At 44.0% G+C, this 27,972-nt stretch overlaps 2 protein-coding genes across 2 annotated transcripts; one reads left to right on the forward strand and one right to left on the reverse strand.

The window, feature by feature from the left end:
- Positions 1 to 1,216: 1,216 nt before the first annotated feature.
- Positions 1,217 to 27,950, reverse strand: LOC145901681 (leucine-rich repeats and immunoglobulin-like domains protein 1). Its single transcript, XM_082989442.1, has 20 exons — positions 27,503 to 27,950; positions 26,825 to 26,902; positions 21,316 to 21,384; positions 20,641 to 20,718; positions 18,241 to 18,375; positions 17,786 to 17,956; positions 17,220 to 17,363; positions 15,337 to 15,405; positions 8,767 to 8,838; positions 7,729 to 7,872; positions 7,164 to 7,400; positions 6,486 to 6,640; positions 6,124 to 6,296; positions 5,746 to 5,885; positions 4,552 to 4,726; positions 3,703 to 4,048; positions 3,199 to 3,474; positions 2,931 to 3,077; positions 2,761 to 2,859; positions 1,217 to 2,551 (listed from the first exon to the last, which is right to left on the reverse strand). The coding sequence occupies exons 1-20, from the start codon at positions 27,787 to 27,789 to the stop codon at positions 1,878 to 1,880; spliced, it is 3,669 nt and encodes a 1,222-aa protein (XP_082845568.1). The 5' UTR covers positions 27,790 to 27,950; the 3' UTR covers positions 1,217 to 1,877.
- Positions 9,286 to 10,579, forward strand: LOC145901682 (transcription factor Adf-1-like). The gene is made up of 5 exons (XM_082989443.1): positions 9,286 to 9,652; positions 9,709 to 9,871; positions 9,939 to 10,012; positions 10,076 to 10,191; positions 10,251 to 10,579. Exons 1-5 carry the CDS (start codon positions 9,517 to 9,519, stop codon positions 10,437 to 10,439), a joined length of 678 nt encoding a protein of 225 aa, XP_082845569.1. The 5' UTR covers positions 9,286 to 9,516; the 3' UTR covers positions 10,440 to 10,579.
- Positions 27,951 to 27,972: the final 22 nt, after the last annotated feature.

Here is a 27,972-nt window from a genome sequence, read left to right on the forward strand (position 1 = left end):
TGTCAGTATTACATCCCAAAAATCAAGTTTGGAAGGTTATCAGTATTTAAAGTGCATATATGACACGGTCATGACAACTTTGCGTAAAACTACAGGTATCTACAACAAACATATATCCAAAGTTTTTCGGTTCCACGTCAACTAAAAAAATGTAGAAAACTGCACGAAACGTAGCGGCGACTAAAAATCGTAAACCTTTTAACATTTTTTATTTTTACGCGTTGCCCACAACAATTCCTGTGGTCGGTGACCCAGGAAGATCTACTTGTTCAAATAGAATAAAAATTGATTGCAGCTGCATCGGACAAAACACAGCAAGGATCTGAGGAGCCTCCAGGAGGATCTTATGTCCTACAGTTTCAGGAGACAACCAAATGAGCTTTCCTGTGACAACTTGGGCCAACATTTAGTTGCAAATTGGATGAGGTTTTTGTGATTCATTTTTTCACAAAACCAACTTACTTTTTTTGCAGCCTATTCAGCTAAAATAATGTCCGACCAGGGGGTGAAATGCCCCCTGGGGGGGCGCTTTAAGCAACTATCCTGCAAATAAATTTGACCTGTATGCGTATATGTCTATAGACAAGAGGAGGACCTAACATAAAATCACAAATTATGGCATACTTCTGTGATTCAATTTTGAGCTACATCCCCTTAAACATTTTAATGCTTTTTCAACTAACTTTTTCTTAGCAACAAGCACCAAATGACTAGCTGACTGAGAAGGGCAAAAAATGCACTAAAACTGCACCAAACACTTTTAGCACGTGACTCCCTGCTCATTCAACCCGAAAATTGACCCCAATGCATCACCAGTTGCCTTGCGACGTAACTGAATTTCTCTGTGACAGAGAATACAAGACGCACATTCTCCGTGGGCGAAACTTTTTTAACAGAAATACTGATATGCGGTTTTTAGCAAAACTAATCGGTGAGGGTGTTCCGTGTAATTAACAAGCCGGCTAACAATGCAGGTAACTTGATATTTATCATCTACTGTTGCCGAGTGATAACCGTGACAATATTATCTGCATTGTTGGGGCAAATACGTATTGTTAAAAAGTATTTTGGCGGAAGAGATGTTTGACTTAATTTAGCATCATCGAGTTCCAAGGACAAAAACTTTCTCACATATTTGCCAATCGACGATAAACACAGAAAGCAATACAGCCTGCTTCACTAGTCTGTCTGCTCAAGGTATGAGACTCAATTTCTTATGAAATGTATTTTCGTGTGTAAAAAGAACGAAAGAAGGATGACGAGTGAAACGCGCACGCAGCGGGACAACGCGAAAAACAAACAACGAGCACCTTAAAATTGTGACGTAACAAAGACGTAAAAAACATCGACGCGACATCCCTCGCAACATCCGGGATGACGAAGATTGACCAACGGCTTGTCAGCTTGTGATTGGCTGGCGCTCATGTGACATTGCGAACGGGCGAAACTTGTGCAAAAGTTTAGGCTTGTCGTTTGCAAGTACCGTGATGTGACACGATTTCCAGATGGAAATGGGAAAAAAGCTCAAATTTGTGGCTGCGTTAAATCAAAAGGCTGCTCGAAGAGCGCTTTCGCGTATGGTGCTGCTCACAATCAGACCAGTTTTACTAAATGCGAAACAATATCAGGGCTGCAATACACGCGATACATCCAATCCTCACGGAAAGGATGCTTATTACTATTTTTCAATTTTAAAGTGGATGCTGTCGTGCGCAGAGGTAGTGGCGCGCAATGAGTTGGGGGAAGCACCCGAAGGTGGTGTGTTGCCCAAGTAGGAGGGACAAACGAGCAACAGAAAAAGGGGAAAACACAACGAATAAAGCGAGACAATGAACTGATCACAGTACGAAAAACGTGCGTTAAAATAGCGCCTAAAGCTACACGCAAGCTGGATGAGAGTTTGTGCTTTCTGTCTTTGTAACAGGTTTTGCACTCTGGCCTGTCGGAACAGTGGATTGCGAAGCGACGGAGCATTGATGACCTGGAGGACGCAAAAGTGTCTCCTTCTCATCGACAGAGGGCGCCCGCGCACCGTGTGCACGCTGCCTCTGCCAAACGTCCAGCGAAGGCCGGAGAGCGCGGATTCGAACACCGGTAGAGCTCCCACGCTCATCACCGCTGTCTGATTCGCTCGTGGTAAACCTTCGCGATGACCCAGCCTCACTGGGCCTACGTTGCTTTTTCCGCCGCTTTGGATGGGCAACACGGCCCCGCACTGCAGCGCTTTGTGTCCGGTTGTTGTGCATTGCCGGAATGCACTGGGTGCTGTTGAACGTCGGCGGAGCGTTCGGTATGGACACTTGAAGGCGATGCATTTGCGAAGTAGACTGAGTGCGTATAGGACGCCGGGGCAGCGAACCGCGTTCATACAAGATGCCATCGCCCGCGTCGGTACGGGAACTGTTCTGGCGCCTGTAGAATCCACTCGGCGCTGACTGGAGGGGAAGCTCGTCGGTGCGAATGTTGGGAACGGGGCGATGATTTAATTGGAAGGCGCGCGCTGCCGGCGTGATGACATCAGGAGGATCCCCGAAGTAATGACCTGTTATATCTGTTGATAAAATGTCAATCGTTACGACACGATTTCGTGGTTACGATATATATTGCTGAAAAACTTGGTTAAACCAACACTCGTAAGGAATGCACAATATTTGTAAAATACATACACGAGGGCCTACTTTTCATAATTTAAACTCAATTACACGTTAATAGCGAGAGTGTTACACGACAAAGTACCAAACTAAAAACGGCGAAACTGACCGTGTGGAGAGGACAAATGGCAGGGCCGAATTGGAAGTCTGTTGAGCCGATCCATTGATTCGTGTGATGATGAGTCAGCAGGATGACAATCCGTGAATTCTGCATGGGAAGGGACTGGTCAATAAGACCCCAAGAACGTCCCGCAATTTGAAAGTAAACACCTAACTTACCTGTTTGTTCGCTCGGGGCGTTTTCCTGGTTTCTGCGTTTGTAGCAAAGCACAATGAGCCACACGAGTGACGTAATGATGATGCAAGCCGACACGGAAGTGATGATGATTCCATACGGACCCATAATGTCCCAGCCGTCGTCGTTACCTGGAACAAATATAAACATCATGCATTCCTGCCCATATTTTGTGTTAAGACAGCACCAGTGGCTTTCAAACTCCTTATATAGCAAACAGCGCCTCGCAGCGGCTAATAAAAATCCACTTACGAGAAGACAAGATCAGTTTGGTTTCACTTCGCATGGTGCCCATGTCGTTGCTTACTGCGCATGCGTACAGGCCTTTGTCCGACTCAACAGCACCGGATATGACGAGCAACTGGTTGTTGCCGGCGAAGAAGTGACGTTCGGTGACGTTGAGCAAGCCCCCGTCCTTGTACCACGTGACCTCCGGCTTCGGGTAGCTGTGTGCCGAGCATTGGAAGACCACGTGGGAGTCGTACTTTGCGTGAGTTTCTTTCTTCATTTGCACAATCACCGGGGCGTCTGTTTGTTCGAAAGTGGAATGATAAAATAAATTCAAGAAAAGACGTCTGGGATTTAAGAGCAAGTTTAAGCCTTGTTGGTGAAATATACTTGAATGGTATAAGTCCGTAAATAAAATTCTGTGCATGACACGATGTGGCATAAAGCTTACAAGCTCCAAGTCAGTGCTGACTTGAGTGTTTTTGGGGCAAAAGTGCACGTGTGGAAGCAAGCGCAACGGTGACTTACATTGCACAGTGAGTGTGGCGGTTGCAGTGCGGATGCCCACTTCGCTTTCGGCGATGCAAGTGTATTCGCCCGCGTCGCCCGGGGTCACGTTAACGATGTGCAAGGGGACGTTTACATCGTACGCGGGCTTAGGGCCCTTCTTTTCCGGCCGACGATCATCATCAGCCGCGAGGCCACCGCCGCCACCAAATGGGTTCAACATGGCGTTAGGTGACTTCTTTCGGTTGTTGCCCTTGCGCCGACCTTTGCGGCTCGAATCTGCTTCGTATTCGTAATCAGCTTTCCGCTCGTTGTGATCGTGGAGGAGTCGATAGTCCTCCGCTGCGGGAAAGTCCCTTCCGCCATCCTGTGGATCGATACCAAAATTTACCACATCTGTACACGAGCTGATAATGTTTCATTGTAAATTTAAAGATAATATGTAACGATAGTAGAGGATTAACGATAAAAATTGAATAAGGGTAAGCATGCAAGAGTAAATGTCCCACCAATAGATATAGACATTGTTCAAGGTTTCACAGCCGTATTCAATATTATTTCACCACGAACAAGAAATGTGATTTTATTACAAATCAAAATCTGCAAAAGTCAGTGCAACTATAGCCCATTCATACAGCCTTGTTAATTCAGCAGGAAAAATTACTTAAACTCCAAAAGCCTGGCGACAACAATACATTCTGTGGGTGCAAAGCGCAGCTTCAAGCCGCCTACTTTAACTCGAGGTCAATCCCCAAGCAGACAGAAGGTCAAGCACCTCGTCCATCACACCAGCCCCGTATAACCAACTCCCACACAAGCAATGCAGGATTAATTAAACCCCTAAAGCCGACGGCCGAAAGTGGGCGCTACCTTTTCCCAGGCGATCTTGGGCAGAGGATGTCCGATCGCCCGACAGTTGAAGATCACTTCTGAGCCTTCTTTGACCGTCCGGTTTTCTGGTTTCTTTGTGATGCGGGGCAAAGCGTACACTGTGAGGCGAGCGGGTTGCGATGCAGCGTGTCCAAAGTTGTTGCTAATCACACAGCTGTAAACATACGTAAATTCATTGACATTGCATCCAAGCTGTATCAGAACCACTCTTTTCTGACAAGTCAAAGCGAGATATGAAAAAGCAAGTTCTCAGCTAGGTTTAATCTCACACCCTGGCATACCTGGCTCACGGGCAGATAATTTATATTTAACTTTATGCAGGAATGTCAATCGTTTCTCAAAGGCAAACTGTTGCAAGAACTCAATGCAATGCAAAGGAAATGAAGAAAAACGAGGTTGGTTGAACCGCAATAACTCACACACGCATTGGGAAGTGAGGTGATTTGTCAATGTTTGAAAGGGAAACTTTTGAAGTTGCAATATTCGTCATTACCACCACCCAATTGTGGAAAAACTTTCCGTTGCCTTGTTACGAGATTGTGTGTTTCCCATACTTATAACGCCACCATATTTTTATGTTTGTGTTCAAACACACAGCTTGCCGCCATGTTTATTTTGATCTCAACGGGGGTAAGTAATAATTCTGTATAATTTTTATCGCAACGTGGTAGTTACAATCCTACAAACCATTGTTTACAACTTCGTGACGTCATTTCCAGCGGTCAAGCGAAAACGTCACAAAAGCCATCATTTTTGTCGCGAACAAACCGGTAATTTACGGATTGTAATTTGGTTTGTCAAAATCGAGACACATTATTACGACGAATCGTGACGTAGACACTTGTGTGGCTTTTTTCACAAAACGTATTTACTAATATCACGAACAGAAATTGTTTAACCGAATAAAAAAACATAGTTTGTTTACTAGGCGACCAAACTAGCAGTCAATAAAACATAGCTCGCGGTACCTATGAGAAACGAAGATTCGTGTACGTAGTAAAATAAATGAAATATTGCGTTGTTTTTACAACTTGCACTGTTACGTTTATACGTCCTAACATTCTACAAAACAAGGTGTATGTATCATCCACCAGTCAGCGTCTTGCAATAACAACAGTCCAATGCACTGCGAATCACTAGTTGCATGTAAAGGAAAGTTTTTATTTTTATCACCTGTAGTCTCTTTCATCCTCGTAACCAACTCTGTCAAGCAGGAGGACGCTTGTGAAGAAGATGTGTCCTCCTTCCCTCCTCTGCTGGTTGCGGATGCGGACCGATTTGGATGGTTTGATCACTTCGTTTGTTCTGGACGGCTGGAATATTAAACACAGAGGTTAAAGGCCAAAACGCATTGTACAGTTGTTTATGTTGACAACAAATATCGCCTTTTCTGTGATGTATTGGCTTTTACAGAGTTTAAGCTATTTTTTAGCGTATAGAGCCAATGTTAAACCAATGTCGGTGAATTTTGTTTTAGTTGAAGGTTTGTTTTCGTTTTCAAGACAATACACATTATATTTTTTGACTTTGATTTTTTCTCACGCCACCTACGTCATCAGAGGAACCCCTCCTCCACACAACAAACATATCGACGCTCGTCATATCTGCCTCTGATTGGTCGCCAGTCAATGTTGCTATGGCACTACACTCCAACGTCACGTTTTCATCCTTGTGTGCGGATTGCTCGGTTGGTTCTCGCTCCAGTGCAGGAATCGGATGCTCGCCTGCATAGTAGATGCACATAAATGGAACAAATCTCCACATATTTTCAACAGCATGTTGAATTTGGTGTTGTAATAAACCATTAGCAAATATGAGGTCTTTAAGTTGACAGACAATGGCCGCATATGACAACATCGGGTTACATAAGATAAAAGAAACGCGGATTCTACTCGGGCCATGGTTACACTTACCACATTCAAACAAGCTGGAGTTGACCTCAGTGACGTGCTTCCCTTTCAGCGATGGTGGATGAAAACAAATTGTTTCACCTTCGAACGTTTCGTTGCCATTCGTATGCAACCAATTGGCAAACCAGGAAAGCTGACAATCGCACAGGAATGACGGGCTACAAAAAGGATATAGTGTCAAAATAGTCTTAGTCTTAGGTGCTAATACACCTCCTTCGTATATGGATACAATGTAAAGACGGCAATCACAACATGTGCTTACGCCAATTACTAATACACAATTCAAGTCGCTTTCAATGCCACTATGAAAAGATTCAGTCGATTTAATCGTAAGTTTTTTTAATCCTTTGACACATTAGCGTTGAAAGCAGACATATGAAGATTTTATGCGTTCGCTTACGACCCTGCAGGGTCGCTTTTTTTGGAGAAATTGAGAGTAATGAGTCGAAAGGTTACAGCAATACAAGCAGCCATGTGACGAAAGAACGCATTATGGCGTGACACCCCGGGCGTAAATCTCATTGGCAGCAATTTTTTAAAAAAAAATTTAAAAAGAAAAAAGGGCGCGACTACTTTGACGTCACCAGAAAAGGTCTGTCAAAAAATGGTTGGGAATCACAGCACAAAAATGTCCCAACAATACCCACACATTCTCGCAATGCTTGTACATCCACCCGTTACCTGCTCATCTTTAGCGAACGAAGTGCCGTGAAATTGACGAAAGTGTCGTTCTGGACGGAAGTGACGTTGTTCCGGCGGAGGTCGAGCTCCCGGATGCTCTCCGCCCCTCGGAGGACGTCGGCCGACAGGGATCGGATCTTGTTATCGTTGAGGTGGAGGACTTGGAGTGACGATAAACGGTGAAAAGCGCCGTCGATATCTTCCACGCTGCTAGAGATGCGGTTGTGGGCAAGATTCCTGTAACGGGTTGTGGAGCGTGTTGGGGTGAAGGTGAAAACGGCTTTTGGGTGGAAGTGATACGAAACATTAAGGGATCGACCTTTAATCTTTGGAGCAGAGTTGCGTAACGAAGGTTACCGGTAAAGGGCACGGGGTATTACGGGGATTTGAGCTTGTAATATTGTGTACTGCGAGTTTATGTAATTGACTCGCTGCGGGCGCGAAGGTGTACGTTTGTAAATTGCTGCATTTGACTGTGTAGGTTTGCCTCATCTTATGGACAGGTTTGCATGTGTTAGTTGCTCTATTATTATAACATGTGGTTAGACTGTGGTATTCGACTTACAAGCTTTGGAGTCTGCCGAGTCCCTCAAATGCGTTGTTTTCCATCACCTCAATGCTGTTCTTGCTCAGGTCGAGTTCCTCCAATTTGGGAAGTTGCCGAAACAATCCGTTGGAAACCAATGCTAGCTTGTTGGAACTCAGATTTCTGGTAAACAAAAAAGATTGTTTATTGATTTTTCCACAAACTTAAAGCGTTTGTAACTGGAAATTTTAGAAACTGCAAGACAATGGCGTAGAAAACCAATATGTGGACGTATCCCGGCTAGATCCCATTTATGGTAAAAATTACAACCCAAACACCATTACCATGAACAGAAAAAGGACGATGTTTAGTCAAGTACGAATTTTATAACAATGAAAGGCAAGTTCAATGTCGCGAAAGAATCACGGACGTTTAGCAATCTTACACGGGCGAATATAAGGAGTGAAGCAGGGCAAATCGTTTAGGATCGTTCGCTTTGTCAAGGCCGGCTGCGCCAGCCCCAACAAACAACGCATTAATGCCAACAAATTCCTGCGCATTCCTCGCGTGCATTCTATTAAGTCGGTGGAAAATCGCGGTTATCGAAGCAGGCCAGCAGCTGGGCGACTATTTTTAGAGACTTTACGTCACGTATCTTGCCGATACGATGAGGAAATTTGCCAGAAACACAATCCAGATGCGAAATCTGGCTTTGGGTAACGATCAAGAAGAAAAATGGACTTTAAATGGAGGAATCGTTTCAGATTCAATTTCAAACGTCATTTAACTTAAGCCCAAGAATCTTAGATCTTGGTGTTTCTTTGTGTTAATGCTGTTTGACCAGATTACAAATATACTATAAAGTTAACTTCAGAACGCAATGATGATGACCTAAATGCAAAGCCGCAACTTTCAAATTAAATTTCATTAAAACGACAACTGCCTTTACTTCACAAGACCGTGTACATTAACAACCATATTGTTTGTTACCGAGAGTCGTGATTTTGTGACCTGGCAGATTTTAAATTAAAACATGGGGTCCATAAACTACATCCCAAGTAACGATCGACTACTCACAGATGACGTATTTCCTTGCTGAACTTCCAGCTCTCCTGCACAATCTGACTCACGTTGTTGTTGTGAAGTGATCTGAAATCAAACAGAAAGAGTTATCAATCTGTCCTGGAACACATATTCATAAAATCAGTATGCAAATTCATTTCTCGGAAACACAAAGCCTTCGTAACTTTCGAGCCAGATGCCAAAAAGCACAATCGCAGGATCGCAATTTTCCCCAATACGCAGACGAGCACGAGATAACGGGCTGGATGAACACATACACAAACAACCCGTTCCAATCCGTCGCATCGTCACCCGGGCAATTACTTAAAGCGGGATTCACACCAGACGCGGTTGACGGCTGGCGACGCGGTTTCGAAGCGGCGGGGGATTCACACCAGCCGGCGTCATGCCGTGACGGCGTGATTTTCTCGCTCGGAGCGTCTGACGGCGGAGTTAAATCTGATTTAACTTTTCCGTCAGACGCTTTGTTTGCTAGTAGCTCTGCTGGCTGCAGAAACTTATTTTTGTGGGTTATTTCACTTATTTCTGACAATTTTAGCTAGTTTTGTTTGTAAATTATTTGTTTTATGGTAAGTTGGCGTAAATTTTCTGGTTAAAGTTAATGGTTTTGACACTTGTTTTGTTATTTCATCATTATTTAGTCATATGAATATACTGATTACCAATTAAATTTTATAAATTAAATTGTGATTAATATTTGGTGGAGAAATTTTGTTTGCAGTTTGTTTGTTTAAAAGTTTAATAATGGAATTCAATGAAATGCTAATACAAATGGTACATGATTCTCCATGTATATATGACTCTGGAAGCAAACTATATAAAGACCAGAAGCGAAAAGAAACTGTTTGGAAAAACATTAGTGAGTGCACTGGACAGTCAGGTAGGATAAATGTACTGTTGTTGTCTGGACCAGCAACTAATTAATTGTTGATTCAGTGGAGAATTGCATGAAACGATGTAAAAGCTTACAAGACCGTTTTGCAAAAGAAAAGCGAAAAATTGAAAATGCACGGAAGAGTGGGGCTGCTGCTGAAAACCTGCAAATATGGGAGCATTATGAAGCATTAAAATTTTTGCAGGATCATTTGAGGCATAAAATGTGAGTGACTTTGGTATGGGCTAAATTATAAATATATTGCACTTCTAACAAGTATGGTTTGTTGCAGGACTGTTGGAAACTTTTCCCGACCATCAACACCTGTGGTTGATTTTACACAAGATGAACCTGTTCCAGAACAAGGTATTTATACATATTTATTTGTGTTTTTATTATTTTAAACAAACATTCAAATGATGTTTGCAGAGGAGATAACCCTTGAGGAGGTGGAAGAAGATATAGCTACCCCACCAAGTACATCTCTGCCATCAACTTCAAGGCAGGGCATGAAATGGAAACGCTCTGATCGATTGGATTTTCAGGTTAGTGTTTTTAGGTTGAAATGTAATTTATGCCACTCATATATTTCATACTGTTTCAGGAAAGCATTTGCAGCATGCTCCGCCAAAATACGGAAAGCATTTCAAAATTAACAGCATCCAACACCGGACAAGATGATGAATTTACAGGCTTTGGAAATTTTGTTGCTTGCAGCTTAAGAAGCCTGCCAAAAAAAGGCATAGGAGGCCATGTCTGCAATTACAGAGCATCTGTCATCACTACGAGCTAATTTAATTGACAATGCATAATGTGTTTTTTACTGTTTATTCTTCAATGGTTCTTTCTTTTCTACTTTTCTATTCCAGCAATTTTAAATTGTCATGCAGCATGTGTTACCTCATTGTATTCTCTGTTCACTTCTAAACATGAAACCAGATCAAAGAAATTGTGTGATTTATTGCGTGTGAAAAAGAAAAAATATACACCAAACAAGATACTACACTGAATAGAAAAAAACAACTGAAAACAATTATTGCCAAGGCAGTGCACCATTCTCTGAAATGAAATAATCTTTGTAATGGTCTCGTACTGCAGCAGCACCTCTGGTATACATATTTGTACCCATGCGACCAATAGATTGGAAGTTTGAATAACTCTGCATTTCAGATCTCCATTCTCCCATAATTACATTACCCATTCTGTCTTCTCGGTCAAAAAACAAAGCAGTACAATAGAACTTTTCATTTTGCACACATTGCCTATTTTTGATCTGCAAAAAATTATGTAAACAGCATGCAGCTTTTGTTATAGCAACAACTCTGTTTGGCTGTTTTGTCTGTTTGAAACATAAAGTTCATTTTGGAGCAACCATTATACAAACCAACTTACCTTCTGGGGTACAAAATGTTGTACATCAGTGCCACTAACAATATCACTTGCTGATTTAGCAGTAATATCACAACTAAATCAAAATTATTCATTTTACACTTGTGCTAAGGAAACACACTAGACATAAATATTTTATTTTATTACAGATTTAAACGTTCAAACGATAATTGGCTTTGTCACAACATCTTACGATGCAGAGACGCTGAAATTGGCTGGCACATTGGCCTAGTTTTCGTGGCAACAAAAAATGATTTATTGCCGTCAGCGCCAACCGCTCCGCGGGTGTGAAGCCCCCTGCCGCTTCGAACAACGCGCGAAAAAAACGCGACGGCACCGCAACGCCAGCCGCTACCGTCAACCGCGTCTGGTGTGCAGAGCCCTTAACGCTACACAGCGTTTCGTTGACGTTTGAGGTCATTTATCAAAATCTCATGTTCACGCTTTTGTTCTAACCTTGGTGAAACAGAGTTGGCGCGTGACCACATTTCGACCAATCAGAAACAGGCCAACAAAATCCGTGGCGATGGAAACTTTCTGATCAGTAAGCCGTAGACGCGCAAGACTCGATTCTCAAGTTCTTGTAAATAATGAAGACGTAAGTAATTTTGATTAATGGCGATTTTCCAGTAACAGGACTCTGCTGTTTTGGCCCTTGGGTTATACACCGGTACAAGTATGGCGCGTAGACAGTTTCCACTGGCCGTAAGGCGGCTTGCGGTTGTCCCTAAGCTCTTAAGCGCGTAAGCACGGAGTTTAGAACCGCAACACCAACCAAAGATCGAAATATCCGAGTGTCCGTTGGTTCGTGCATCACGTTACACTATAGCGAAAGGTCTAATTGTAAGTGACCGCCGGTGAATGTTATCGACACACAACAACAATTTTTATCAAAAATGATGACATTTTGAGCAGGGTTTGGTTGTTGAGATATTTCCAGAAAAAAAGGTTGCCCGTCTACTCACGATGACATTGCTCATATCGTGAAGATTAAGTGTCTGTGTTGCAACAAAACATCATAGCAGCAATTGCCGGCAGGTGCGCCAGTACGCCTCGTTGCAAGGCAACCATTTACCGTTTAGGCAATGTCATTTGACACACGCACTTCTAAGGAACACGAACAAAAACAGGACAGGACATTGCTCGGTACGGACTCTTGAACCTGTCACCGGTATGGGGCCACAACCTTTGCGACGCGATTCGATTCGGCCCGATGCGATTCGAAGTAATTCCCTACTTCTGTGTCGTTACGCCATCTTAAACGCGCAACCCCCGCTGCATGTAACTTTAGTGTGAAGCCATGTCCAGTGCGGCAATCCTTGGTCACTATGGCGAAGGCATTTCGGTGGAGAGTGGTGAGAACTTTGTTCCCCAGGTGACAGCGGCCGCCTAAATAAACAACACAAACTGGCAGGAAACTGGTCCAAGATGGACAGCAGCAGCGAAGGTAAACGACAAAAACAACAATACAAGGACCCAAATCCTTGCACGGCGGCTGTGTGTCGAAACACAAGACTGAATTTAGGCAAGTCGCAAGCGTGCAGCGATCTCTGATAAGATCGCCAGCCGGGAGCGAAGAGCTTAGGGGTCGTCTTGACTGACGTCGGGCGAGCGGCGGGTATTAATAACTGTTGAAATGATAACCATAGGCGAGCGATAATAAAACACCTGCTGTCGGGCCGACAAAGCAATTTGATTACACTGCCAAGAAAAGCACGCGACGCCGCCGCTGTGTGCAGGGACAGAATAGAATGACGACAGCCCTGCGCTTTTAATACCAAAACCCCACAGCGGGGGGATGTTGGCAGAAATATCGTGAAAATTAAACCGAGCACCTCTGTTGACAAGCACTGGCGCGTCGCGGCCTTTTTAATAACCCCCGCTTTATTGAGCGTGGTTTTATTTATGTACAGGGTGCGCACGTCAGTAATCACAATAGTGGCATCTTTTGCAGGTGCTGGCAAGCTATAAAACGGCTTATAATGCGGGAATAAAAAATATAAGCAGGGGCCGACGAAATTCGGTCGTCCAACTGGCATTAAGCTTCACTGAGCATAACGTAAACCGAACGCGTCCTCTGCCGAAATTGTTGTCGCTACGTCGCGGGAAAAGGCATCTCGCGTGAGACGCCAGCACAGACATGAATATATAAATATGTGTGTACGGCCGAGTAATTGGCGGTCCCGCAATTGCATGTAGTTTTGTATTGCAGGGGTTGGAAAACACACAGGGTGTTTTGGGGTCGGCCACAGCACAGGGATTTTTTTTGCTTGCACGCAAATTGCGTACACTGACAGGTGCGCGCAGGGTCAATTTCATTGTGGCGTCCTGGAAATGGCCCTAAATGCCAGTATACGGGGTATTGTGTGGACGGAACGACCGTAAATCTGCTTTACAAGAAAATTCCAAAAATTAACCGAGTCTTTCAAACAGTGTTTGGCTTCAAATGCGGGAGTTCCTATTGATGTATCCACGCTCTGATTTGGATGAAAGCCCGGGCGCTTCTCTTTGCAGAGCTAGAACTCCTTACAAATGAACACGTTTAAAACCGCCGGGCGTAATTAAGTTCAAGGCTCCGCGCTCGATTCGCGACATCAACACAACGCAGCGTCGGCGGGCAGCTGTCGTGTAATTAAGTCCCGTCTAATAACTGAGGTGAGTCGCGAATCCTTTGTGCGAACGTCGAAAAGCGGTTTCTGGCAAAGATTCGCAGACGAAGCTGTTTGCGCGAACGAGCGAAATACTGGGGTCTGTTTTTAGGTTAAAAAAGTGCCCAAAGTTCTTTTTTACCGTGAAGCGCTCGCTAATACTGCTAGAATTTATGATTAATTAACCGCCAAAGATCTGGTATGATGAAATGTTTCGTTTTTTTAACACAACTCATTGAACCCGTATTTGAAAAAATTGAAGTGTTTAAATAGCCAGACTGAAATCGTCCCACTGTCGCAATTCAAAACGATTTAAGAAACCACTTAAATTCAAGCCGCTATGTAATCAGCGCCCGACTCGAGAGCAAAGCCGTGAAGAAAATTTTCCACTTCTCAGTCGCAGAAGAAACTCGCTACCGAACGAACGGGTGTGCGTTCCATGCCCCGATGAAGGTCAAGCGCGGATCGTTGCTCAGCGAAGCGCGCAGTTGTGCGGTGGAACAAACAAACAAGCGACCCGTTCGCAGGGTAATCTATACCTCCTACCACCTGTTGGCGATCGCTTTGAAACACTTTGAGGCAAGACTACCGGAGCAGAATTCAACGCAGATCGTAAATGGAATCACTGATTTAATACAAACTTCCATTTGGAATCACAAATGTTGACTTGATAAATACGTAGTGAGAGGCGGCGCGTTTCTCTCAATTAATGATTACTGCAGGAGTTAAGGTCGTAAATCGGCACGGGATCACGTACGGAAAACCCTTACGCACCTAAATTTAGCCAAGTTGTTGGCAATTATACCAACGAACGCTTACCGCCGTCTGGGAAATGTCGTCGGCGGCGCTGACACAGGCTTTAAGCAAACTAATGGCCAAAGAGAATTGCGAGCAATGACGTAATTGTTAAGTCGAAATGAACAGAAGAGGCCGACGCTTCCGGGTAGAACATGGAAGCAGGTGTTGTCTCTGATTGGCTTAAAAAGGAGAATAGGGCGGGGCTAACATGCGAATGTGTTTTGGAGATATCCAAGAATGTGAGGCACCTGCGACGAACGTTAAGGAATGTCCACGTTTTGGAATTAATCACACGGGTCGGGAAAAATAATGAAAAGCGTTTCGGAAGCAGAGCGTCGCACGACTGAGCTCCAAGTACTTTAAATAGCGGCTCGGCGAATTAATTTGAAGAAGGTGCACCTTTAACCAATTGCCAAAATCAATAGTGTCATGTTATGAACGGTTTGGGCATTAAACTGTATTTTTATACAGGACAAGAGCACCTTTACATATAATATTAATGATTAGCGTGAATATTCCTTGCTAGACTTTAAGATTCATCCATTCACTTCTTTGCAGCTCGATGAAAAGCCATATTTTAAAGCTCTTTTTAGCCTGATTTACGTCTCTAAATGCGATTAAGAAGAAATGCACTAAAGACGTTTAAATCCTACATTGTAACATATTTGAACAATAAAACCACATTTGCAATCAATAATCTTCGTGTGCGCCCCACAAAATCCATCACATCCGATAATAAAACAATTCGAAACCAATCTATGAGATTGGTTGTCAATCCGTGGGATGATTAAGTAAACGTCATCCGATCATATTTGGATCGGTGGGGATTATTACTAGAAAACGGGTGGTACTTACAGGGTGTGCAGCATCTCCAAATCGAAGAGCCACAGGTTGACACTCCCGACCAAGTTGTTGTCCAAATTCCTAAGAGAAAAAATATTCCGTTAATGGCGCTTCCAGCCAAGGCATATTTATAGCACAAAACGACTCTTCTGGCAATGCTTATTTATCACGAAAAAGGGTATCGGCTTTCAACTAATGCTGAAGCATTTATTCAGCTAGTATTTAAATCCCATTATAACAACGTGATCACATTCACAAGTGTTGAACTGCAAAAGAATAGGTTACATTCAACTTTTCTGTTGCTACCAAAGTAAGAATTCTTTAAAAATTCTCCGCATGTAAATTTCAGAAGGATTACGTACAGACTCTCGCTGACAAGCGCAAAGTTTAGAAAGCTTATCAAAATTTAATGAAAATCGTACTTTCACCATAAGCAACAAGGCACGTGCGGGTGGTTATCGGCCGACAGGGGCGTGATAGAACACATTGACGCGACACCTGGAGTCGAATCAACACGGGCGTGTAATTACATACACGGGTAGGAGCATGACAGGACGTACACCTGTGCGGGGTTTCTCGTAATAACAAGTCGCGCACCATCTCATGTACACAGCCACGGTCTCTTGGGGGCGGCCGGCTGAGAGGAAAGAAACGACGCGTGTACGTGTTTACAAATAAGGGCTTTGCTAAAACAACTTGGGTGGGATGCGAAACTCCGCGCCAACTTTTAATGCGTTTTGGATATTGAAGGTTCAAATAAGTAATGAGGATGGTGGATACGAACTCACGTGGATGTAAAAATGTTGTGGATTTACTTAGTTTTTGTTCCTGTGCAATTCAAAAGCACCCACTTACAGTTTTTGGGTTCAAAGCATTCTAACTGATACCTAGTGCCAATCTTGCATACGATAAAATGGACAAAAAATCACAAATATCAATACCGCGTTGATATAACATACACTGTATAATGTGATGACTTTCGGTGGTTATGAATTGCGCGTCGTTTTGTCTATGTGTTTACGGCACAAGAAATAAACCTCGTCACTCTGTAATTAAATTAACCGGCCTCGGAAGAGTCAAACTTCCCCCGCGCTCGCCTCAAGCAATCAAAGCGCTTAAACGCTCCGACACGCCTCGTCCTCCGATAATTGCGGTCCGACTAAGATAATTGCCACCGACGACGTACCCGGTTGCCATGACGACCGAAGTGCGGTTGGAAATAACGATAACAAGGTCTTCTTTCGCGGTGGAGGAAGGACGTTTGCGTGCGCAAAATCGACGGCTCAAATTGTCTCTGCGGCCGATAAGTACTCGGCGGGAATGTATGTCTTAAAACCCGATCCTTTGTAGCGGTCGTTGTGACACCTTTGCTGTAGTGTTTTGGTGTGGAATTGCGATGTTGATTCTAAGAGCCCGAATAGTTTCGAGGTGTAAATCCTCACAAATCCGCATTGCGATTTGCGTTTAATTACAGGTTCACGTTTTGCACTAAACCAACGTCGGGATGAGAAGTAAGGTCAACAAAGTTACGAAATTTTGGGTGTGGAATGTGGAGTTTTCTTCACGAACGGGACATCATTTACCCCAAACAACATACAAACATGTTTTTTGGTGATGGATCTTTTTACAAAACGTCCTGTTAATAGTGGGTAATTTCTATTTCTAAACGCACACATGCTGTTAATGCCGAGCCACATAGGCGGAATTCGTACGGTTTCTTGGCACAAGGAACGCTTGTCACATCATTGCCAAAATGCTAAAAGCGTTGGAGTCGCAGCGTCGCGGGTTGTGGCGTATTCTCACCACCCCCAATCACGAAAAACCCAAAATGACGTCACACAGAGCACTTAAAGAAGGCCCAGTGGAGAAGAGAAACGGGCCTGCGGCCAACTTACATTCGCTGCAGTGCCTTGAGACTGTAGAACGAGCCGTCCTTGAGTGTTGCGATGGCGTTGTCATTGAGCAACAGAGTCTCAAGTTTGCACATCCCGTTAAATGTAAGGACGTCAATAAGCACGATCTGGTTTCGACTCAGGTCCCTGAGGATTCGAGAAAACAGTGTTAAGGATCTGTGGAAACGACGCCCGCAATGATTGAGCTTATTAAAGTCAACAGACGGCGGGGAAGTGCACTGATGGGCGGATCCAGGGCGCTTCAAATGAACACATATAGCTTCAAATTCAAATTGTGTGTATACATTATATAAGCTGTAAATGGTAACGTATACACAGCATAGGCTATGTGGTGATGGGGGTAGTTCATCAATAGTTGTGTATTGACACAGAAATTACACAAGCGGTTTACGAAAATGTTACCAATACAGGAAGTTTAACCGCAGAAACATTATACTTTTCTTGATTTATTATAGTTCAAATTGTTAAAAGGTTTATTATCGTTTAAATTGTTATAAAATCCAACAACATTAAACATAAGGCACTAAAGCAATATAAACTGCACTCACAAATATCGCAAATTGCTGAGAAATCCGATGCAGAGCTCACGTAATGAGGACGAAAAGAGATTGCGCAACGCCCGGATTCTGTTCCTGCTTAGCGACAGAGATTCGAGAGAGTGGTTTAGACCAGCGAAAGCACGCGGCTCAATACTCGAGATCCTGTTGCGATGCAAATACCTGCGTTGCAAGAATGTGTTGAAGATACGCAAAACCTAGAAAGCGCTTCTGATTACGTGTATTTGTTTCGTCATTGCCACCCTACAATGGATGCCCGGGATAATGTGATTCGAGACAAAGCAGGGAAAATTCCACACCAATTTACAATGAAATGGGACAGACAATAAAATGGCTGATTTATGTCTTTGGGTACAGCTTATACTTAATAAGTTTGTCCTTGCGCGGGGGTGGATGATGGCATTTTCTGTAAACACATAACTGCAAATTTCGGTTTATTAACTCACAGTTCGGTAAGGTTTTTCTGCTGGAGGAAAGTGTTGTTGCGAAGATGACGTAACCGGTTGAAGCTGAGGTTAAGAAACTTAAGAGAGCTCCAGTTGTGGAGTCGTTTTCCCACATCCTTAATAGAGTTGTGGGATCTGAAAAAACAATAGCAGCGATCGTCTAGTGGGCACGTTGATTGTACCGTTATCCTAGCAACGCATGAAACATAAGCTTTAAAAAGACGTAAAAATTGCCGGCTAACGTGTACCTGGATTCCATGTAAACACAAGATATCATGAATTCAGTTAGATGTGTTAATGGGCGCAGACGAAGCAACATGTAAATTACACTCTTTCAACGCATCAACAGTGCTGGGTGTCGGTAGTTTATTGAAACGCAGGATCTTGAATCATACAGTGACGAAAGACGACAGAGCGACAGCGCACGATTCTATTGACGAAAACAAGCAAGGCGCGAATTGCGATAGAACTTTTATTGCTTTCGAAGAGGCGGTGATGACAACAGGAGTTTCCAGACGCATTGTGAAGTGCCAGAAGTGCAGCTTTCTTAGCGGGGTTGGGCGCAGGTGGCTGCGCAGCGCGAACTAACAATGGTCTGGAAACAACGGATCTCGTTGAAGCAACATTGCCAAGTTAAGTGCGCGCACCCAAAGGCTGCAATTTGTCACAAATCGCGCCGTGACCAGGCAAAAATCGCCACATCAGTTGATCGCTTTGTTTCTCCCAGCCTCAAGGCCCATCTCTTCCCTTTTGAATTACTACGCGACACTTGTTCTCCTCGCTCATAACAAAATCATTTTGGTTGTCCCGTATCCTGAAAGTTTTCGAACGTTTCCAGGTTGGCCCGACCACTCAGCCTACGTCTTCAGCCACCTCTCCACGCGGGCCGTTCATCAACCAGTCGCCTTCGGGGTCAGGACGACCGGACGGCTCGGCGAGTCGGGGCGATCGCTCACCCAGACGAGAGCCGAATTCCCATGGCGCAGCCTTGTTTGTGATGCGCGTCAGACGCAATGGAGCACCACTCATAGTCGCCTCCGAGTGTCGTGAGTGCGGCAGGTGTTGGGACGGGAGGGAAAACAGGGAAAAGTCGAATGACTTCGAGGAAAAATCACCGCTGAAAGCGATTATTGTTTGCCGAGGAGGCACTTCAGTGATGGACAGTTGCTGGTTAGGGCTTTGTTCACCCGGGAAAGACTATTTATGGATACGGAGAACGGGAATCCATTGAAGCAACAAACGGTAGTCGATAGCGAATGTTTACACTTGTCTTCACAGAGACCAGACACTCCGTTATACCTTATTATAATTGCTGGATTGGGAATCTAATCTGTTGTGGCCTATTACAAGCAACGAAAGTGAAACCACTGTACTTATCACACTCGGGTCAAAAAATTCTGCCATTTAAATACAGTGTGCATTTCTAGACATTAGTCTTATTTAGGTTTGAAATGCCAAAGCAGTGTTTGGGGTCCAGTCATTTAACAAGTGGTGCGATTAACTGACGAAGCATTCGAGGGCGAGTAATCTGTATCGGGGCGGGCGCACAAAATCCAACAGACAAACATCGCAAACGGACGCGAAAATCGTCTCGGCGGCTTTGAAGACTTCCTAGATCACAACACGAAAACGTAAGCTCGGAAATTGAGGCTAATCTTGAGTCGGCAGAAAAACAGCGGTGCGAGATGTGCACCCCGTTCAGCGAGTGTTGAATTTGGGCTGGCGCAATTAGAAGATATCCGTGGGTAACACGATAGGAAACAGCAGCGCGCACGAACAACTACTCAAGGACGGAGAGCAATTAGAAATTAAGCAACAATTTACTCGCGAAATTAAAGCGCGGCGTGGTGAGAGCAATCACCTTGTACATATTAGCTGAAACGGGCAATATGTGCTGATGTACGTTATTGGTGTAATACGAAGAAAGGCCACGCTAAACAACCCTGCTTCACATTGACCTACAACACCCTGGACAAAACAATTTGTGTTTTAAACTAAACCATCCGGGACAAGGTTTTAGGACAAAGAGCCAATAAATGGGAAAAAGACTATTTTTGCCAAAGAACATAAAACAAGGCCCCCACTTTCATGGGCTACAGGGTACACTTCTGCACGTAAAAATTTACTGCTTTCGTCGGGGAAAGCAAATGCAAACACCCTTTGGTTCTTAATCGTTTCGAATCACCGCACTGCGGCCGTTACCTGACTGTTGACACTGCCATAATGTAAATCGCGGGAGAAGTGGGAGACCAATTGGGATTCGACAGCCGCCGCCCCAAAAGGTCACAAGTGACGTAGGCCACTGTAACTTTGGTATCATCGTGGTTTGCAGTGCCATAAAAACGTATTGTATAATCGCTAGTTAACTATAAAAATAAAAGGCCCAGATTATATACTTACATGGAAAGGCTGGTGATGCCCCGCGCCGCTTTTGCATTCAAGGAAGGCAGATCGCTGAGCGAGCAGTGGTCCAATCGTCTGCAAACGAGCACAAGGTAAACATGAGCGTGCACTAGTTATTGCGGTCCCACGGTTTGCGTTTGATCAGCCACTGGCCCCCACTACCCATTGTCAACACGAAATATAACATTTAGTTATGCCTCGTGGTCGGTTTGCCTTGCATTTGTGCGAGTGACATCGCCGCCATTGTTCGTAGCGGCGACTCAATGGGACACACGGCGAGCTACATCACTCACACGTCACCAAATGCGCGACAAATCGACGGTGACGTAAGGGATCGAGACGCGAGAATTGCGAGAGCAAATTTGCTCGCGCACCCTTTGATCTGCAAGGCAAACTGTCGAAGGAGGTAAAACAGGATTGGACACAAACGTAATGGGAAATCTAACGTCTGTGGGAAAATCTTACTGTTGTAAGGCTATACAGGTGGAATAGTCCTGTTGTAAATGGAAATTTTGGATTATATTTGCGCCGCAATGCGACTAAACGTAAAAGCAAGTTTGAAAAGACGAGGTTTCTGAAATATTTTACAGCACGTTTCTCGGGATTTTGTAAAATCAAACCACAAGAATCCTTTATGTGAAAAATAACATTAGGGGATGTCAGTAGACTTACAGAATTCGCAGCTTGGGTGCGTTTCGTATGCTCAGATTGACTCTGGTCAGGCGATTGTCGCTGAAGATTCTGCAAATAAACATAGGCCATGTGAGAAGAACGATCCAACACAACGGGTGAAAATTCCGCGGCCTTGACTGCGAGAGTCTCTTGTCCCGAATAAATGCCGGGACAGCGGTCGAGGGCATCCAGTCTGTGATGCGAAACAGCTGCGCGTGACTATCGACGGGCAAAGGTGCGCGGCGGAATCGTCTGACACTGGGCAAAGTTGTCGGCCACTGTCGCAGCGGCGTTGGGTTACTGCAAATTAGTTTCCATCCGCAGCCTGTTCAAGTGCGCGCTGCAAATGCTCCAGGGATGAGTTAAGTGGAGCAAACACACGTTTGCGCTAATATTAAAGGCGAATGCCTAAGTGCCCGCGATGGTGCATAAAAGAATTCGGGGAAAAGTAGGCAACGCGCGACCGCTTTTTTGTGTCCGTCTCGTGTCGGTCATTTCAAAAACCATTTTCCGGGTCCATCTTTAAATTAAATTAATTGCACACCCACAGCTCGGCGAAGAAATGGGGGCGTGAAGTACTAGTGAAAAAAATACACCGAGCGTCTTTGTTCCAGCAGTGGCGAGGGATTAGCTTTCGTGACTCGCCGAAAGGCGTGAAAGCATTCAAAAACGCAGCGCACAAAGGCGCGAGAAGGCCCGGCGATCGGGCGCATCGGTTCGCCATTCAGGCGACGAGTCACGTGACCCACGACAAGAATCGGGCCAGGTGTGCCTGAATTTTTGATCGCCTTATTGCGACTTGGTTGGTTTCTTCGCGGCCCAAGGGCCTTTTCACGTTGCGTCGTGTACACAACCTGCCGCTGGCCGATGAGCGCCTATGGGAGGGTGACAGGGATACGTATTGACAACGACACATGGTCTTTTGGGGTAATTTAGGCCTGGAGAGTGAAAATGGCGGTTGCATTGTGATCGGTGCTATTCCTGGATCACGTACAGTAGGGCGACAATGACAGTTTTTCCCATGAACAAGTTGGCGGCACGACAGCATACGAAGAAATAACTTGATAACATGATATCAACTGTCCACGCCCTTCCTGTACATACGCTGTACATAGAATGAATAGATAGGGGATGATGTTGAACAATACGATGGACTTTATATTAACCATGATGCTTGATAGGCCTTGGTTACTCTTGTCCAATGCCTAGTAACGAAAAACGTAGGGACCTAGCCATGTCTGTCCCGGCAATCGTTAACTTAAAATGTTAATCACAACCACATACACTGTGTTTTTTTTTCACTAAAAAATTTCTGTCAAATGACCGAAATGCCAGCAAAAATTTAGGACATTTTCAATTTATTTTGGTCATTTACATTATAATACTTTCGTTCGCAAAAATGTAAGCAACTTGAATAATCTACCAGCCAATTTCCTTTGGGACATTGTGTCCAAAATGGCTTTTATTTTTTGTGACATTTCTAAAAAATATTGGGTCAATGACAGACAAATGACACAAAAAAAAAACTAAATACAATGGCAGCAAATTTTTTAAATGTAAATAGTTACTCATATTTGCAAGTTTTATTGCCCAAATACAATTTGGGGCTTACAGGCTAGTCGATACAAATTTATGCAAATAGTCAAAATTTTTATATACAGCATTAAGTATATACATATTTGTTGTTAAGTTATCCAAAATGTTTTCCTTGCATACACATGAGATTTCACCATGTGTCATAACAATTTTTATGCATTACTTTTATCCCCGCTATAGGAATACACACTCAACGAATATTTGAAGCAAATACGTTGCGAAGTCATGGCCAAGTTGGGCGAACAGTCGAGACGCGAGCAAAGTGTAGCAGAGTTTGTGGAAGCACAAGAACATCAATTGCTTCAAGGCGCGAAAATTTGGGTGCCGGGACCCTTAAACCGTGATCATGAGTACCGAGAAGTGTCTCACTTAAGGGCGCCACTCCAGCGCGCCCGAAGTGCCATAGAGGGCCCGATGCCACGACAACATATTCCAAACCGTTCGCACTGCCTGCAAGGAATAACGAGACGGAACATAATCCGCGACTGTCCATACACAATAATGGGCATTAGCACAGGAGTGCTTTCGCCGTTGCGCACTCCAAAGGATTTCGTCGGAACGCGGTAATAAATTATCGCCTGAGAGGACGTTTGAGTCGCTGAAACAACACGGATGCACGTGATTTCGAATCCAATTTCACGGTAACGGCGCCGTGACAAACAAAAACGCCCGGAAAAGCCGGGGCTCCCCAATGATGCCGCAACTCTTATTAGATAGGAAACCGCGGCCAGGTGGAGCGACTCTTGCGCAAGGCTAATAAAGCGACCGGGAGTGGCCTTAAACAATATTACAACCGCAGGTAAATAGCGCTGCCTTTGTGGATGATGGGCTATGGACAAAGGGTCGATCGGAGCTCCGAGTACTGAGTGGGCATGCTGACCATATTTTATGCGCAAGGCGAGGCGTCGAATTATAAGGCAACAGCGACCGAGCTTTCAAGGCTATGTTGAAATTGGCAACAATGCCACCAGCCGCCACCGATGTTATGACTTCTGGCGAACCATGGCGCTGAGCCGGCGCATAGTGGCCTTAAAAAAACAACGCTAAGATTCGGCATTAAATCCCCACGACGAGCAGAATAACTTAATTTTCGTCCGAGATAGGAATTGTAAACATTGCGTCCGACCAAGTATCTAGTTAGTACACGACCCGTGTTAGTTAGCTCTTGACTTTGGGGGAAATTTCGTTTAAATTCAATACCGAAAAAAGCATCAAAACAAGTTTCTTTCCGTTTTATGGTTTTTCTTTTCACAACGTGAAAAAACGTCCAGGTTTAACTAAATATAGTTGTGTGCATCCTCGGATGAAAAACTGAGATAAATGGTGGTCGTTTGCCTTGGCACCAAACGTCCAGTGCTGTGAGGCTAAACAGTGATGGTGTACAGATGAACAATGCACGCACACGCGCACACACTCACTGGAGGCTGCTCGTTAAAACGAATACAGAGGCTACTGCTTACGGTTGGAATTTACGGCGCGACCCGGCACAGAAAGCAAGACAATAAAATAAAATTCCCAAGACCTCTTGAATACCGAGTCTTCCTGCAGTGTTTGTACGCACGGGGGATGGAGAAATATTAAAAACTCGCGAAGGCAAATCGGCACGTCCTAATCAGATCACAGAGCAACGCGAAACGTGCCGGGGAGATTCAGTCCAGCGCGCACACCGCCTGTGTTTTCTCGTTCATCTCCGGGAGGGTGGAGAGTCTTGTTTGTCCCCAGCCCCGCCGCGTTTGTATTTAGTCGCCGACACGTTTTAATGTTTAATCACACGGGCAACCTCGCACAGCTTTCCATTAGGCTAAATGGGTCCCGGCAGGCGGGTATTCGACATTGAGGGGCACCTCCTTTCTTAAGCCTCGTCGTGAGCGCGCGAGGAAAACAAAACGCGCGTTTGAATTGCGCCGTGGACAAGCCCGAGGGCTGCGCCGGACTTTTTGAGTACAGGTGTGAACTGTGCACACATTGGCGTTAGTTACACAGCTGCAGTGAGACGACGCGATAATGCGGCCCTTGTCAGATGGCTGCCACCCTTTATTAAGCTCGTACGAGCAGAGCCACTGGGAATTGTCTCGACGTGTTTTACCCTAACGATGAAAGCATTTGACAAGAGCAACATCTGTGCTTGCGAAAATCAGTGTCGCCGACTGACGTGTTACACAATTAAGGCTCGCACAAAATGCCAAGTCGAATCGTTCACGTTTTCTCTAATTCGATGGAAGGCGGAAATACCGCTGCGAGATTGCGCAAATTTAAGACACTTGAGACTTGAAGATGCATTGGTTGATCCGTCATTGAAGAGGCTGCGCAACGCCATCTTGTCACATCATCGCCTTTAGCGACGTGCTGATAATAAGACTTTAAGAAAGACAAATGACCACGCCGCAATGCCTTCACATCTAGTAAACGCCTTCTGTCTCAAACGGAATGCTGTATTTTCGTCGGCGCCTGGTGGTAACAATTTATATCAAAGCGGATTTCTATTTTTCTGTATGATTTGGAAGTGAAACTGGCACGGGCTGCACACATTAAGGTGCGAACAACTGCCCCAACGGCAAGGTGCGAGATTTTGCGATTTCACGGAGTGGCACTGCGCGTACGGGCCGACTATTGAATGAGTAGGGACAAATCAATCATCACTTTACAGTCACGGGGGAGCGTCATTATGCCAATTTCCAGTCAAGCGTCCAAGCCATCTTCCTATGACCAACACGATTTTCGGCGAAATTTGCCGTAAATTCCCATGAAAAATACAACCAAGCTCCCCCTGCTGGGTCATTCAGTCAGGGTCACTAATTGGGCCGCTTTCATGCTGGGTTGGTTGAATGGACGCACGCAGAGCGCGCACCAGCAGAGGCTGAGGTGATTCATCGCCACCGCTTCTTTTATAATCAAAAAGGGATTTGAGGCGCATTTTTCACGCGCAGCGTTAGAGATTAAATCAAATGAAGCCCGGGCACAGCAGGTGTCTGTCGCCGGCCAAGACAAATTATTGGCACATTTCACGACGGAAAAATCGGTTCAAGCGGACGGGGCTGTTTCAAAAAATGGGTCACCGGCCAATTTCAGTCATCGACGATTTACGAGAAGACGTGTTACATTAAAGCGCTGAAACTAGGTAAATCCATGCCCCAGGCAGTCAAATGGGTCCAGCGGGCACGGCCTGTTTACACGTACGCCCAATTTGTTCCTAACTAGGTGTCAAAAATTCGACTGCGACAATTGGGCCGACGAGCCGAAAGTATCAAGTCGCAGCAAGCCAGAGCGATTTTGACGCGCCATTGCGGCCTTGCCTGGCGCAAAACAAAGGCCCGGGGTCGGATCGAATGCACGGACCTATGAAAGATACTCGAAAAGGCGCAACGGAGCGTAAAAGCGCCTGGTGTAGGCGCTATCATTAAGTAGCAGAGCAGGAGGGCCCTGGTAGACGTGAGAACCGTGCGCTCAGGCCACTATCATCTAAAATACCACCTTCGTGCGACGGAAATAGTTGAATTGCACATAGTCGCGCCCCGACCCTTAGAAAGTTGGTACCCAATGTCACAGCATTTGTGCGTTGTCTGAAAGTGTATTTACTGCTTTCTATGCCAAGTAGCGATATGGTGTCAAGTAAACCCCAATAGGCCATATTTAATTACATTCTTTAATTAATAATTTGGAAATGTCAGTTTGCGTCCATAAATCAAAAGAATTCTATGAAACATAACAAAATATGCAACTTTGTCAAAAAAACATGTATTTGCCTTCTATTATGTCTTAAATTTATGATAACCCAGGTCAAGTTTTTCAGTTTGTTTCTAACATTTCTGCTGCAAAATTTTTGTCAATACCTGTCTTTAAACACGAAAAAACATCAAAATAAATCCATCAAAAGGTCATATGTAGGAAAAAACATGAATTTTCATAAACTTACAGTTCTTGAAGATTTGGTAAGTTGCTAAAAAACTCTCCCTTCAGCTCATTTTCAGTTAACTTGTTGTTGCGGAATGTTCTGCAAACACACCAAGATAAATAAATCACCATAGTATTTATGTTTACAGAACTGGCAAAAAAAACATCCTTCAACAAATTGAAAAATACATTCAATACTTTCTTTATTCCAAAGAGAAAAAAATCCTAATATTGAATTCACAAAAATAGCCCCTATAACAGTATTGAACACAATCACAAAGGCAACCGGCAAACCGTTAGACAGAACTTACGTATGTTGTGATAAACATTAGTAGCAGCCATAAGAAATATATCATGTATATACAATTATATACCATTTTACATTACATTATTATCAATAGATACTCTTTTATCAAAGAAAAACATAATCTATAATGAGGGTTTTGATAATAAGGCCTCTATTTTGTCACAAACTATGTATCATCCGCGGTATTCAATTTCAAAACAACAGTCTACAATATTGAAATGGTATATCTTGTCATAATTCGATTTGTATCACATTATGCTCAAATGTCCTTTAACCTACATAATTAAATTTACAACTTCCTGTATTGACAGGATATAGCCTATTAACTGTCGTTAATTGTACATACAAAGTCATACAACAAACTAAAAGCCTAATTAGTCTGATATCACTTACAATATAGATACCCATGTGGGAATTGGCTGAGGAATTTGCCGTAGGCTTCGATTACTGCAGTTTACCAATTTTTTAGCATACACACATGTGCATTGGCTCGGGCATTGAACATCAGATAAAAGCTGAGCTTGGGCAGAACATAAAATCCATGATGAAACAAATAGAACAACGAACATGGTGATGGAAGTCTGCATTTGGAGCTGCTGCAATACTTTCCTTCTGTCGAGTGGCATTATAAAGCAGTCCACAGTCCAACACCTTTTTAATATTAAATGAATTGATTTCATTTTGTCCGAAGCATTGTTTCACTTCCCAATTAAATAATAAATCCAGTTTTATCTTCAGCAGACAGAGATATTTTCATAAGTTCCAATTTCAGTCAACCAACATAAGGCATGTGAATCAAATTTATTTGCCACCCATTTTCTGAATAAAGGAACTATTTCCCACTAATAAAAATAGCACAAAAA

This window comes from Ascidia mentula, chromosome 5, assembly GCF_947561715.1.
Source record: "Ascidia mentula chromosome 5, kaAscMent1.1, whole genome shotgun sequence".
Lineage (NCBI taxonomy): Eukaryota > Metazoa > Chordata > Ascidiacea > Phlebobranchia > Ascidiidae > Ascidia > Ascidia mentula.

What these genes read in the sequence shown, in the direction of transcription:
- LOC145901682 (XM_082989443.1), top strand. Translation starts at nt 9,517, where the DNA reads ATGGAATTCAATGAAATGCTAATACAAATGGTACATGATTCTCCATGT. An exon ending in GATCATTTGAGGCATAAAAT is followed by an intron (nt 9,872 to 9,938) that starts GTGAGTGACTTT and finishes GGTTTGTTGCAG; the next exon opens with GACTGTTGGAAACTTTTCCC. An exon ending in CTGATCGATTGGATTTTCAG is followed by an intron (nt 10,192 to 10,250) that starts GTTAGTGTTTTT and finishes ATACTGTTTCAG; the next exon opens with GAAAGCATTTGCAGCATGCT.
- LOC145901681 (XM_082989442.1), bottom strand. Translation starts at nt 27,789, where the DNA reads ATGAAATCAATTCATTTAATATTAAAAAGGTGTTGGACTGTGGACTGC. An exon ending in CCCACATGGGTATCTATATT is followed by an intron (nt 26,903 to 27,502) that starts GTAAGTGATATC and finishes GTGTGTTTGCAG; the next exon opens with AACATTCCGCAACAACAAGT. An exon ending in TTGGAGATGCTGCACACCCT is followed by an intron (nt 8,839 to 15,336) that starts GTAAGTACCACC and finishes GTTTGATTTCAG; the next exon opens with ATCACTTCACAACAACAACG.